This window comes from Eptesicus fuscus, chromosome 14 (genome assembly GCF_027574615.1).
Source record: "Eptesicus fuscus isolate TK198812 chromosome 14, DD_ASM_mEF_20220401, whole genome shotgun sequence".
Classification (NCBI taxonomy): Eukaryota; Metazoa; Chordata; class Mammalia; order Chiroptera; family Vespertilionidae; genus Eptesicus; species Eptesicus fuscus.
The window spans coordinates 14,045,107-14,058,863 of NC_072486.1; the positions used below are offsets into that span (position 1 = coordinate 14,045,107).

General features: G+C 50.2%; 1 protein-coding gene across 1 annotated transcript in view; it reads left to right on the top strand.

Annotated features, from left to right (window-relative positions):
* RAPGEF5 (Rap guanine nucleotide exchange factor 5) overlaps positions 1-13,499 on the top strand; it is a 196,377-nt gene extending 182,878 nt beyond the window's left edge. The window contains exons 23-26 of the mRNA XM_054726573.1: positions 776-863; positions 5,893-5,957; positions 10,055-10,109; positions 13,097-13,499. Coding sequence (XP_054582548.1) covers positions 776-863; positions 5,893-5,957; positions 10,055-10,109; positions 13,097-13,215 — 327 coding nt within the window. The 3' untranslated portion in view covers positions 13,216-13,499. The remainder of the gene's footprint in view (positions 1-775; positions 864-5,892; positions 5,958-10,054; positions 10,110-13,096) is intronic.
* The last annotated feature ends 258 nt before the right edge of the window (positions 13,500-13,757 follow it).

Sequence of the window (13,757 nt, forward strand, 5' to 3'; positions counted from 1 at the left end):
TAGTTGACCCAGAGGGGACTTACCCTTCCAACGTCTGACTGTCTTCTAGATCCCAGTGGTGGGGGCTGCACTGCGTCGGGGCAGGTAGCTTAGACACACACACGTTCACCTGCCCTGAAAATGGAGCTTTGCCTCTTAGGAAGTGAAGCAAGTACACGGTGAATGCTGCTTCTCCGTGGAACACAGCACTGGGAATGGCCCTTCGGCATGGTTTTCAGCAGGCAGACTGCTAAATGAGGTCCATTCCAGCCTGTGACGTGCACTGGTATAGATTTAGTGTGCAGTCAGTGGCTTATGCCCTCTTCTCTTCTCCTCTGTACCATTGCTTAGGTTCAGGCACAAAATGCAGAGTTTCTTTTCAGAACACAATAAGGCGGTGTTCTCTTGTGCTCGCTGCCTTGTCTGTGCGTGACGAGGGCATTTTTCCGTGCAGTGTCCCTGACAAAAGACACCCAGGTTTCCTCATGACAGAAATTACGCGGAGGAAACTACTTACAGAACCGATTCGAGGACAATAATAGGGCCATCAAAAGGTGCCTCTCTTTTGCGGCCACTTCCCATTATTCTAAACCCATAACGTGGCTTTCATTCATTACCTAGATTTCCTGCCCTCATTTAGTGAGTTTATTTTCCTAGGAAGCCTTTTGTCCCTTCGTTCTTAGGGAAGATGTCTCCATATCCAAATCGTGTTCAAATTGCATAGCAACGTGGGTTGAGAAGTGTTTCTATAGCAGATTGATTTTTCTTTCTCTTTGTGATCCGCTTGGCTGGGCAGGATCCCTCCCTGAACCACAAGGCCTACAGAGATGCGTTCAAAAAGATGAAGCCGCCCAAAATCCCGTTCATGCCCTTACTGCTCAAAGGTAACGATGTTTTCTCTTCCCCTTGTCATTCCATCTTCCAGAAACGTCTCGTTATAACTGTACAGAACAAAAAAAAAAAAAGAGGGCTCAGTTTATTGCTTTAAAGTGATTTCCACATTCAGAACTAACAGGGTTTCCCTGTGGTTGTTTTTCAAATGCGCCATTATTTCTGAGATGCCTACAATACGGACTTCCACGTGAGCAGACAGCAGAGCATTTTCTGCGACTCACAGAATTTAGGACTGGGAATTTCTGTGTGTTTGCTTTACCCTGCTCCTACGCGCCGTTGGTTTTTCTGTGAGTTTACAATCCACTCAATTCCACCGGGACCAGGCTGGCATGCAGGGCCCCAGAGGCGGGCAGCCGAGCGCTACTTTGGCAGCCCAAGTTTCAGAGCCGCAGCCCCCGCCTGCTGCCGTGTGGGACACAGGATTCCCTTGCTTCTTTCCAGGAGGGGGTCTGCTGGGAAAGAACGTGACCGCTCCAAGTTGGTCCGCTGACTTCTCTGAGGAGCAGCAAATGACGCCTCATGGAACATGTTGGTTAAATGTCCTGACGAGATCTGCACGATCTCTTTCACACGAAGGGGATTCATGAAGGGGAAGCTCGTTTTAATCTGGCCTACGCTCCTGACCTTCCGTACATGTCCTCCTGTGTGCTTTCCACTGGGGTTTGCTCTCTTCTTTTATTGATTTGAGAGAAGAGAGAGAAACATCGATATGAGAGAGAAACATGGATCGGTTGCCTCCCGCACACACCCCATCCCAATATTGAACCCGAAACCTAGGTATGTGCCCTGACTGGGATCAAACCTCTGCCACCTTTGGGTGTACGGGACATGCTCCAGCCAACGGAGCCACCCGGCCAGGGTGGATTTGGCCATTTTTCTTGGCCATATTGTGATTCCTGGGAAGGATTTTATGGAAACAACATAGCCTCTGCTCTCTGGCTGGGCCAGGCCCCCATGACTGGACCCTTAGATGTGATTCTGGAAATGAGTTACCTGGAGCTGGAGGGCTGGCTGGCCCGGCCCTCCTCCCCCGCCTCTCCCTGCGCCCCCTCCCCCTGCGCCCACCTCCCCCTTCGAATTACCGAGTGGCTATTCACTCTTGCAGCTCCTCATTTGGTCTTCATCTGGCATAAAGCAAGCATCTCTGTGAAACCATAAAGACAATAGTCTATTACAGTGGTCGGCAAACTGGAGCTCGAGAGCCGCATGCGGCTCGTGAGCCGCGGTTTGCTGCTCTGTTGACTAATGAGTTTGCCGACCACTGACCTAGACTCTCGATCCCAATAATTACAGGCTGTTGTTGTTCCTTGTGATTAAGCCCCTATACCAGCGGTCGGCAAACTCACAAGCCGCAGTTTGCCGACCACTGGGAACAATTGAGAGGTGCACAGACACTTCATCCAGCCCGAAAAGAGTCCACTAATGTACAGGGATGAAACAAGGAGAGGTTGTAATAGCAAAATAACTTAAAGGGACCTTTGGTTCTCCATATTTATTTCCTTTTAGGATAAGTTTGTGATTTTTATTTGCAAATGAGACACACCCAGTGGGAGAGCGGGATGGCAGGGGGAGGAACACAGACTCATTTAGACACAAATAGGAAAAATAGAATGAGGACAGCTCTTAGGAAGGAATGAGTTTAGGAATTAAAAATTTTGAAACAGATGTTTTTAAGGTAATGAGAAATTAGCTGGCAGTGCCCCTTTAACTTAATCAGACGTGCGCAGAGCTTTCTGCTGTACTTTGGTGATTTCCCCCCAAACTGCTTACTGCAGCCAGGTGTCTCACACCCACAACTCAGCTCAGACGCAGTTTTCTGCCCCACGGAGCCTATCGAGACCTCCTTGTCGGCAGCACAACAAACCCCCCTTTTTCCTACTGCAAAGACATCACGCATTCGCTCTAGTAAATTTAAACACGTTGTTCTTTTCTTCCTTAGAAGTTTTCTTGAGTTAAATAAGCACTTATTTTTCCTTCACATTAATTGTTTGGGATAACAAAAACAAACATCATTAGCAGTCTTTTGTATTTAAAGCTGCCATTTTTGTCTGAAATAATTTCCAAAGGAAAATAGGATGAAAAATTGAAATATATATATATATATATATATCATGCCTGAGAATAAGACATTTTGAAAAAATAAACTACATTAATGGTTAGGCTTTTTTAACTGAAAAATTATTTTAAAAGTTGCAATAAACTACTTTAGAAAACACACACACACACACACACATACACACACACACACCGCCCCACCTGTGCTCCCTACGTTGGGGGCCTTTTAGTTAGAGTAAAGGGACTGGACTGAACTCGTTGGGTGTTAGGAAGGGCTGGCTTCCCATCTTTCACTCTTCGAGGTGCTCAGCACCCAGGAGGCCTGCAGATTATGAAGTAACCACATGGCCTGGGCTCCTACCCGCCATCAGCTTCCCTACATTCCAGCTGAATGTCTTGCCTTTTGATTTACTCCCCCGCTCCCCCCACACTGTGGTGTGGAATCTGGTAAGAAAGCGGGAAACCCTACAGAAGTGTTGAGGCTCAGGGTCCCAAGCAGCTGAAGAGTCTCTAGAAAGTGGTGTTTGGGAGATGGTGGCTTGAAGGTAAACTGACAGGTGCTTGAAGGTAAACTGAGGTCCCCGTGGGTTGTGTGTGTCCCTTAGAGCAGGATCAATGTTGCAGTTTTGTGGGGTATTTAAATAAAAGGAATGGCAGGGTGCTGGTATGTTTCTTCTTTCTCTTTCACTTGCCATCTCTTCAGATGGAGCCTGTCGCCCGCAGTTCTGTTCTGTGAAGTGTTTGGAGTGTGTCCGGGCGACTCGGATAAAAGGGACCTGGCACGTGCCAGTTCCCATCTGAGCTGCTTCACACCCGTGACTTCCGCTCTGAGGTCCCAGGGTCTGAGCTCAGCCACCTCCTGGTTCATCTCTCACACCTTTCCCATCACACCCCTGCCACGCAAATGGGTCAGAACCCGCAGTCACCTGAACCCCCTTCTCCTGCCTCTCTTCCCTCCCCACCTGCCAGAAGCTTCCGGGCCTTATTCTCATCAGCATCTGCCCGACCGCCCCACCCTCAGAGAGCAGCCATCTCCTCTGCTCCCCTGACAAGTCCTGAGATGGGGGGTAAGTGAGGCCCCCCCCAGGGAGAGGAGCCCGTGGCTGCAGGCGCCCCCTGTGCCAGGAACTTGGCACGTTGACTGTGACAGGTTGTAAGAAACGTCAAGTCCCTTCAGCGGGTGAGGTACCAGGACAGTGGTGAGGGGACCGGCTCCCTGGGTTTGAATCCTGGCTGTGACATGTAGAGCTGTGAGCGTGGGGGGCACTGTGCATGTTCTTTGGACCAGTGTTTCTCCGCATTCTTTCCTGCCAGGGCTTTACCTTCAGTCCTTGGTGAGGATTCAACGCGTTAATGCCGCGTTGGACGCTGTCAATCAATATAATCTGTCCTTATTGTCATCACCCCTCATTGTCATCCTGGGGAACACAGGAGCGGGATGGCAGTCAGAGGCCGTTGGTCATCCGAATTCTCAGGGAGTTGGGAGAGACCAGGCCTGCAGGTGGGGGTTCGTGTGGAGACAGTGCACACGGCGCTGGGTTTGCCATACAGAAAAGGTGGACGTTACCTGCGTTGACTACTCTTTCCTAAATACTGTTACACAGTGAAAACTTGCGATTCTTTTCTGAAAGCAAAATCATGGAAGGTAGTACAATAACCAGAGACTTGGTCACACGACTGCGTAACTGAATTGCTTTCCTGCTAGGACATCAGTTTGAAGAGGAAAAAGAAAGAAAAGGCAAAAAGCATGGGGAAACGTTGCAGTGGGTGCTGGAAGCTGTGTAAGAAATGCCTTGAGGAAAGTGTATGTGGAACTCGTGTCGCCCCCTGGTGGGCAGAGTTAGGTGGCCCAGTGTGTTGTGGGCAGGTTTCCGAGCGCCTAGCTCTTACTTGCCCCCCAGTCAGCCAGCAGGATCAAAGTCTTGATTAAATACCAGTGCTTTCCCTTTCTATCTACAGGGCTGGTAAGGTGCCCTTTTTTTACATCAGGTTGTTTTAATAGGTTTTTGAAAATTATTTTCCTTTGGTTTGCCCTCCGTGTCTGTGACGAAACCTGGTTATTTTCATGCTCTTCAAGTTGTCGTGTATTTCTTACTTTGGTTCTTGTCTGTGAGGATTCCCTCATGCTCTGTCATTGACCCTCTGATCTGAACGTTTTCGTCTTCCATCCTCTTAGCTTCAGCTGCTGTCTTCATTGGGACCAGTTCCTAAACCCCTGTCTCTTGGGAGGGCGCCTCAGTTTCGTGCAACCACAAGGAGACCTGTATTGGAATGTCTTCTGTCACTTTAAATGCAGTGACGCTCAAGCCAAACGTAACGTTCCCTTCCTCTCCCCATGAGCCTTCATCCTTCGTCCTCAGGTTATCTCCATCAGCGGTGTTTCCTTTCTACTGGGCGGACACGGCCGGGGACCTTGCCATTTTCAAAGCTGCCTCTTTCCTCACTCACGTCTGGTACACAATCAGGCACTGACTCGGAGAGCCAGAAATCTACATGAAACACCTAAATCTAGGTCTGAACATTTTAAATAAAGCAGGTTCCCTACACTTTGCCAAAAATTGTTTTAAAAAATCATAAATATTAAGATCTTATTATTTCAGGAGATTCTGTTGTTTTCTGCTCAATGTTCTGACCTAAAAACATAATGGACCTGTCAGGTCATAGACTAGTACGAAGTCTTAGTTTATATGAAGCAGTTGGAGTCAAACACTTCATTGTCAGTGGAAAATATATACTTGCGTTAATGTTATAATGTTTTCTCCCCCCTCTACACACACACACATAAATGATGCCCTTTCACTTCAAATAATGAACAGATTCAATTTCAAGGTGCCGTGTCAAATGCATGGGCCAATCCATAATGTTTAAGAAAAATTAATAAGCTACGTTGCATCTAGACCTCTTCAGCCCTGACTCATAATCCATTCCTAATGATACATGTATCTTTTTGCTTTTAATTTCCAGATGTGACATTTATTCATGAGGGAAATAAAACATTTTTGGATAATCTCGTCAATTTTGAGAAGCTGGTAAGTAACTTGCATTGTTTCTCCCTTTTCAAATGTATACCTTTCCATTTTGCACCAAGAAGCCAGTGGATGCAGCCCTTTTCTTCAGTGAACACGTGACGATTTCCAGGAGCTATTTGCTTCATGTGGTGCATTGTCAGTAAAATGTATTGCGCTTAAAACTACGTGACCAGCAAGGTTCTGAGGACCAAATATAAAAATCTGCTTTTTAGTGTCAAAAAATGGAACTTCATTAGGTTAGCATCAGCAGTTGAGTGTATGTTATTGAACCAAAAGTAAAACATAGGAATCCTGTCTGGGGAATTCACACTCCTGAGGTTGAGTTTTATAGCTTGAGCGGTGTCTCTCTGTGTCGCAGCATGCACTGCCCTCCTGGGGAGGTGCCCACCTCCCAGTCCTCCCAGCGTGGGTAGGAAGGGGGATGGGAAGGGCCTGTGTGTGAGGGGAAGGACCCCCTTTCATCAGCCTGTGGACAGAGAGGGCCACCATGGAGAGGCAGTTCTGACACACTGCCCTCCCTGCTCACAAGAAGGGTCCCCAGCCAGTGCTTTTCCACAGGGATTCTCCCGAGTCATTTCCAGGACATGGCCGGGGCTTTGTTCTGCACGGGCTCCCCCTGGCCTCTGTGCCAGCCACGCCCAGGGCAGAGGAGGGGTTGCCTGTCAGAACTGAGCGAGGATAAATTAGGAGAGCTCCAGCGAGCCCCGGTGGACGACAAGAAGGATGGATGTGTCTGACCGATGAACTTTAGTCATGAATTAGATTGTCCTTCATGGTTAAGAACGATACCAGTGACCTCTGCCCATAGATCCTGGCCTCTGACTTTTCAGTCACGGTAATGGATTTGTGTGAACTCTTTCGGGAAATGACCCCCGGTTCCCTGGGAGGAGGGAGGTGGGGGAGGAGGAGGGAGGTGGGGGACGCAGACCATGACCACAGAACAATGCAAACTGCCGAGTCCACACGAGGTTTGGCGTCTGACCTTGGCCTCCCGAGTGCCCTGCTCTAACTCACCGCACACAGGGTGAGAGGGCACAGGGCCACCGTACCACTCGCGGACCATGCACCTGGCCTCTGAAGGCAGGCGTCAGGCTTCTAGCCATAGGTGTAACCCCTGAGGACCACCCCTCTATGGCTAGTTGTTTTTAAAGTGGACATGCCTATAACTTTTCGCGTCTCTCTCTGCACTAAGTGCTTTGGAATCAGAGTTCAGTTATTTAGATACTACATACGGTCAGACCAACACAGCTGGGAATGGGCATTTAAGGTGTTGGGGTTTCGGTACTTATTCTTTGAAGATGTGTTCTGTGTCGCTGTGTAATGTTCTGAAGATCACAGGGCAGCTATTTGCAACAAAAGGCTGTAGGCGCCAACATTCTGGTTTCCAGGCAGATTAATCTTCGATGTTTGGTATTAATGGGAGGATTGCAGGAATATCAAACCTTGGGTCGATATTTACTCCAAATCCTGGCCAATGCACCGAGTGAAGAACGCCAGATAAGCTTTGGAGAGCAGGTTTGTCACGCGGGTGGAATTCCCTATAAAGGTCCAGTAAGTTCCCTTGGAATATGGGAGAACAATTGCACTCTGTACGCAGACGGTTACCCATTGTTAAGGGCTGACGGGTGCTTGACCCTCTGCCGGAGTGAACCAGTGGTTTGGTTAAGCTCATTGTGTCATTTCCCCTAAGTGCTACGAGGGAGAGAACAATTCAGTAATGGCACAAAGGGGAGTGCGCGATGGAGGGGCCCCGGCCCCTGCTCTCCTTGTTTCTGACCAGCATCTTGGTCTCCCCTGCTTCCCCCAGCAGCCCCGGGAAGGCCTTCAACGCCTGCCGATGTCATCCGGGGTCTTGCTTTCATCCGTGCTCAGATGTCATACTAACCATTGGGGCTCAAACTAAGAAAGTCCACCTAGTAGTACATCTACTGTGGTCAGTAATTATCTGTACCCTTAATTCTTTAAGAAAGTTTAAGGAAATAGCATAGCATATGTAAGTAATACCTTATTTTCCATTTTACATTCCTAAAGAGAACTTTTATTAAGAAGACAGAAGCAACATTCTGTAAGGCCATATAGGACACACAGTGGGTTCCTAGGCCTCGACGTAGATGGCATTTAAGATACAGCACACCTGCTGCTGACCCCCTCCTTGCACAGAAAAGACGGGGTGACGTTAGAATTTTCTGGAAGGGCAAATATCTATTGTACATAACCTATGTTATACTCAGATGCCGGGGAATGAAATTGAATTTCCTAGGAGAGGCAGTTTTTTTAAGGATATTTCTCAGCAAAGGACAGGGTTTCGCTTACGCTAAAACAGGTTCATCTTTCACAATAATGAACCAATAGAACGTAACTGAATTAACTTGTGGGGAGCCGATTCCTCATGACGGATATTAGCTTAACCAGCTCGCGGAGAAGTCAGTGCATTATCTTTATCTGGCTGATCCAGGCCGGCACATTAACTCAGAAGACCCGGGAGCGCTCAGCGGGCCTAACGAGATTCCCGCCGTTCCCCACGCTGCCTCGGCGGCTCCCCGTGTTCCAGTCCAACCTGTGACATCGTGAGGAAACGAATGCTCTCCCCTTCCTCCTCTCCACCCCTCAGTGGGAAGAGCATCCTCTTTTCACCACGTCGTCCTCTCTGCGCCCTCAGGAAGCCTAACGATGAGGATCAGGGCTCAGGTTCCGCGCTCAGGACCGAGCCCTGCGCGCGCTGCGCCAACGGCACACGACAGACATCAGTGTGACGCCGCGGCTGATACCCGCGAGGGGCTGCCGGGAACAGCGGCCCACGGCGGGAGGAAACGTAACCATGCACTCGCAGACATGAGTCAGGCCCGTTTCCGTCACACAGGCAACCGAGCGACTGCTCTAATCACTGTCCTATTTAATGTTCCGCCGCTTAGAAATGCATCTGTGGGAACAGTTTAGTAAGTAGGTCACATTCACACACGACAGTTCCTATAGTTCTGTAGTACCAACCTTATGTCAGCAGCGGTCCCCTGTGGGTTTGCCGTGTCTGCACGGCCCCGGGCTCAGGGCGCACACACAGGGCCTGGCAGGTGATGCCGCCTGGAGGGGTTTGGGGCACCGCGTGATGAACAGTGCGGATGCTCGGGTAATGGGATGATGTTTGGGTTTTGATATGAAACAAATCAGGGAGTCACTGGGACTTACCCGAAGACTAGAGCAGGAGGACGAGAGTGTCTGGAGATGATTCTGGAAGGTGATGGGGGGACCTGGAGCGGAGAGTGGCCTTGCCCTAAAGGCTGTGTCTCCTCCATCGTGGAAAACCAAGCACTTAGAAGGCTGTTGCAGGGGCACCAATAGGGGGCGGTGGGGTCTCGTCCGAAGCAGCCGCGAGCTGAAGAAGACCTTTGCCTGCAGACCGGTGAGGACTGGAAAGAGAGACGTTGAAGTAGAACACTGGGGAGTCCAGGAGGGAATCTAATTACACGTTTTTGTGAAGATAAGGAGGTTCTAGAAAATGTTTACCTTCCATGAACGCCTCCCTTCCTCTCACCATTTGAGACGCGTGAACCTTGGATTCCACAAAAATGCCAACCTCCCTTCGGCAGGTGGCGTGAGTCAACGTGCCTGGCAGCTGGTAGACGCCGGCAAGCAGAGCCGGCTGGTGGGACCTGGTCGACAGGGGAAGCTCCACAACAAATGCCACAACACAAAGCCCATTGCAATGTACAAAGGACAGGGGGAGGGTGGAGAGGGACGCCTCGCAGGTTCACCGGGAGAGCTCAGTGAGGCCTCCTGGGGAAGAGGGGGGGGGGGCACCGCCTGGAGGGCAAAGCCTTAGGTCAGGAAGGGTGGGCAGCAGGCGGAGGAGAGCTGCATCTTTGAGTGTGTTTTCCCGGGGCTCCGGGGCTCCGTTAGAATTGTGCAGCTAGGTGGGGGAGCCCCTGTTTCTACAGACAAGGACTAAATACTCTTCTGTAACCCAGGCTCAGTATTATCACTTAAAGTCCAGCTCTAAGTTACACCCGAGGGTGTAAATACCCATCGATCCCCACAAGCATGCTACTTGGGCCTCACCCGCAGTAACCCTCCCACTGACCTGCTTCCTGCTTGCCTTCCAGCATATGATTGCAGACACCGTCCGAACCCTGAGACACTGCAGGGCCAACCAGTGTGGTGAGTAATCGCAGTCGGCGTGCGATGTATTCACATGCAGCAGAGTAGACGGTGACACTGTCACAAGGGTTTGTGGTAAAACATGTAAGCAGACTGTGAAGTATAATATGCACGTTGTACGCATACACTACCCTCTCTGTGTTTCATCTCTGCATGTTTGGGATGCAGAGGGAGGCAAGATTGTACTGTAGAGAGTGACTTTGGACAGTCAGAAGCTCCCACCCCACCCAACCCTACCCCAGGAAGTCTTGTTAGTGTGCCCATGGGCACAGAAATGCCAGTGGGTTTATCAGGGGCGACCCGTCCCTAACCTCTCTGCCTGGAGCCTTCCTGGAACAGGAATATCGTTGTGAATGTGCCTAATGCAGCCGCCCAGAGTCTGTCCTCCCCTCCAACAAAAATTTCCTGTCTGGAGCTGCCTTTCCCCGAAAAAGTGTGTTTCTGAGCATTTTTGTAGACTCCCCACGGAGGCCCATGTAAGTAGGAATATTCGTTCTTTTCTAAATCTTGGGCACAATTTACATTATGTTTCGGTCGTGTTAAAACACTGCAGGAAGGAAGGAAATCGACTTTATTGAGTTCCCGGAGCTTTCGCCTGGGCGGTGGGATCCTGTCACCAGTACTGGTGACTGGTGAATGGAGATATTACCCCTGCGGGTACGGAGCAGGGGGAGCTCAGAGGTTAATCACACAGCCATTACTCACCCGAGTCCACCCGATTTCCTGGCCCATGCCCTTCCCCTTGCCTTCTGCAGATTCAGTAGATATAAAGGGCAATTTAAAAAATAGGAAGTTGAATTCAAAAATTATAAATCCATCAAAGGTGTCCGCTAAGTAAAACTTACTTTGTTAAGTAATCCATCCTCATTGTAAGACAGTTTTTCTTTAACAACAAGGAATGTATGTAAAGTAGAAAATCAAAGGCGCACTTTCTAAGGGTGGGTGCACATTCTTAAGAATTTTTTTTTTTTTTTCGTCTGGGCTGGTCTTGGTTGGCTGTATCACCCCCCAACAAAACAACTGAACATCTGTATGAATTCTGTTCGAAAGGAAGAATTATAAATGCAAGGCCTAATTTTCTAAATATTCATATCAATACCATTTGATATGTGCTTATAATTCTCCAGTAAGCACACAAGTACAAAAATATTCATATAAATACCATTTGATATGTGCTTATAATTCTCCAGTAAGCACACAAGTACAATGCTGTTACAATAGAAACAGCGATAGTAACGTTATCCTGGAGATCCTTTCAAGTGCACAAGTATAATGTTGCTAACGAGTTCATATGTCTTCCATCCTCCTGTGCTTCCCACGTATTTATGGGCACTCAGCTAATTCTAAGACTTCAGTCTCATTTACTGGTTTATATGTGCTGCAAGTGTGGACAGGAAGGCTGGGCTGACCTTGACTCTGTCTTGAACCTGCCATTACCAGAGAATAAGTCTCCTTAGCACAAAGCAAAGGAGAAATTCACTTAACTGTGAGGCCTGTTTGTGTTCTATATTTCTGTATCTTTAAAAATCGCACATGTGACTGAGTTGCCTCAATTCAAGGTGACAGTTTAGGTAGGCGCGGTAAGCCACTGTCGGCATTTGGGATAAAACAAGATCAATCAAGGCCCCTATAAGCTATGGGGTGCCTGCAAGTGTCCGTTGTCATGATCGGAACCATTCGTTCTATCTTCTTCTCTTAAGCCCAGAAATTTAACAACAGAATTACCTTGGTAGCGTCGTGTGTTCGACACCAGTGTTCACGAAGCTGCCACATTATCTTGGTGTCTCCGGAAACGGCCTCTGGAACGACACAGCCTTTGCTCACTTTCAAACAAGTAGGACGGTGAAAACATCAACTCCTGGTGCTTTTCACCTTTTGAAACCAGAAAGTCTTATTTCTGTTGAACCTGAGAATGATAAGCCACCCAGGACATACAGGCCTTAGATGATCAAACACATTGTCATAGAGGAGGGAGAAGAAAACAGCTGCTGTGAAATGTCCGCCTCCTCAGGCCCCGCCCCTCTGCTCGGACTGAGCGCAGCCTGGGCCCTGCTCCCCCCCCCCACCCCCCCCCAGAAATCCCGACGCCAGTGACCTCACGCCGCTCGCTCACTCGTGGTCACATTGTCCTCCGCGGCCCAGCTCGGTCTCCGGGGCCCCGGGGTTGGGGTGGGGTGGATGTGTTCACGGCTGAGTATGGGAAGTGAGCCTGCCCCATTGTCCAGGCCCCCTCATCTCTGGCTCCTTATCAGAGCTGCCACCAGCGGGGCACCTGTGTGTTCACCGTGCACCGAAGCCGGGCGGCCCCGCGGTATTTAACCACCCCGGGTCCTGGATGGGGAGTGCAAACCCCCTGCCTCGCCTTCCACGGGGTATGTTAGCCCAGCCGCGTCCTTTAGGAACCTGCGGTGCCTGTTAGCCATGCCTCACCTTTAGTTCTGTGATATCCGTTCATTTAATGGGTCCCTTCATTTTTTTCCCCCCAAAAAATAAGGACACCAAAAAGAATTGTGTCTGTGCACTCACCAGGTTAGCAGTGATCTCCGACAGCTCCAGACTGAGATTAAGAGCCCGTGAGAGCCATGGACATGGGCATGTCTTGAGACACGGGACCTCAGACCATGGACCGGGCGCCACAGGGCCCGGGTTCCAGACCCACGCGGCACTCACTCGTGTGTGTGTGCTGCTTCCCCTCTGAGAGGGGTGATAACCCAGCTGCTGGATGCTGTGTTCTGTTAGGTAATAAACACTGTAGACATGTGGTAAGACAAAACACCCTGCCGGGTCTAAACACCTGGCCGAGGAACCTAGTCCGAGCTGAGAACGCAGCCGCCCGGTTAGCATCGAGAGCTCCTCTGCGAGCCTGGCTCACGGAGCCTGCCTGGTAGGTTTACACTAAGCCTTACCGAGGGGTTTACTGGGATTTAGCCATAACATCACCATGCTCGTGGGACTAACTGGGGTGTGTTTTTCCTCCAAAAAATTAGGAGGGGACGTGTCTCCGAAAGAGCACCACGAGCTAAAGTCCTACGTCACCCACCTGTTCGTCATCGACAGCCAGCAGGCCCTGTTCGAGCTCTCCCACCGGATCGAGCCCCGGGCGTGAGCCCAGCCGCCCCCTGAGCACCTGCAGCTCTCCCGCCACGGACGTCGGTGCCCAGCACGTCCCTTCCCTGGGAGAAAAAAAGCTGCTGAGTTTTATCAGTAACTCACAAGACACGCTCCAGCCACCCGCGGCGGGGAAGGGCCTCGCCGCGCCTCGCCGTGCCTCGCCGCTCTCGCTCTCGGACGAGAAGGCAGAAGACTCAGAGCATCTTGGCACGGGGAAGTCCGGTTCCTTACACGGACATTGTTGATCCCCTCCAGTTTTCAACCTGAGATGTGCCAGCATCACGACCAGGGGGCCTGTCTTGTTACAGTGGCCAGATATTCCAGCGAGAGCGTGCCTGACACAGGAGCAGCGCGGCCTCGCCGGGGAGCAGGCCACTGTGTACAGGCTGTCCACGAAGGGGCTTGTCTGAACCCCAGAAGGAGTGAGGGCACGTCCGGATTTCCAGGGAGAAGGCGTGGTCTCTGCTGATACACACTGTGACCTCACCGGAGGCCCCTTGTGGCTGGGGAGCCCGTGCCCTGAGCCCCGGAAGGGAA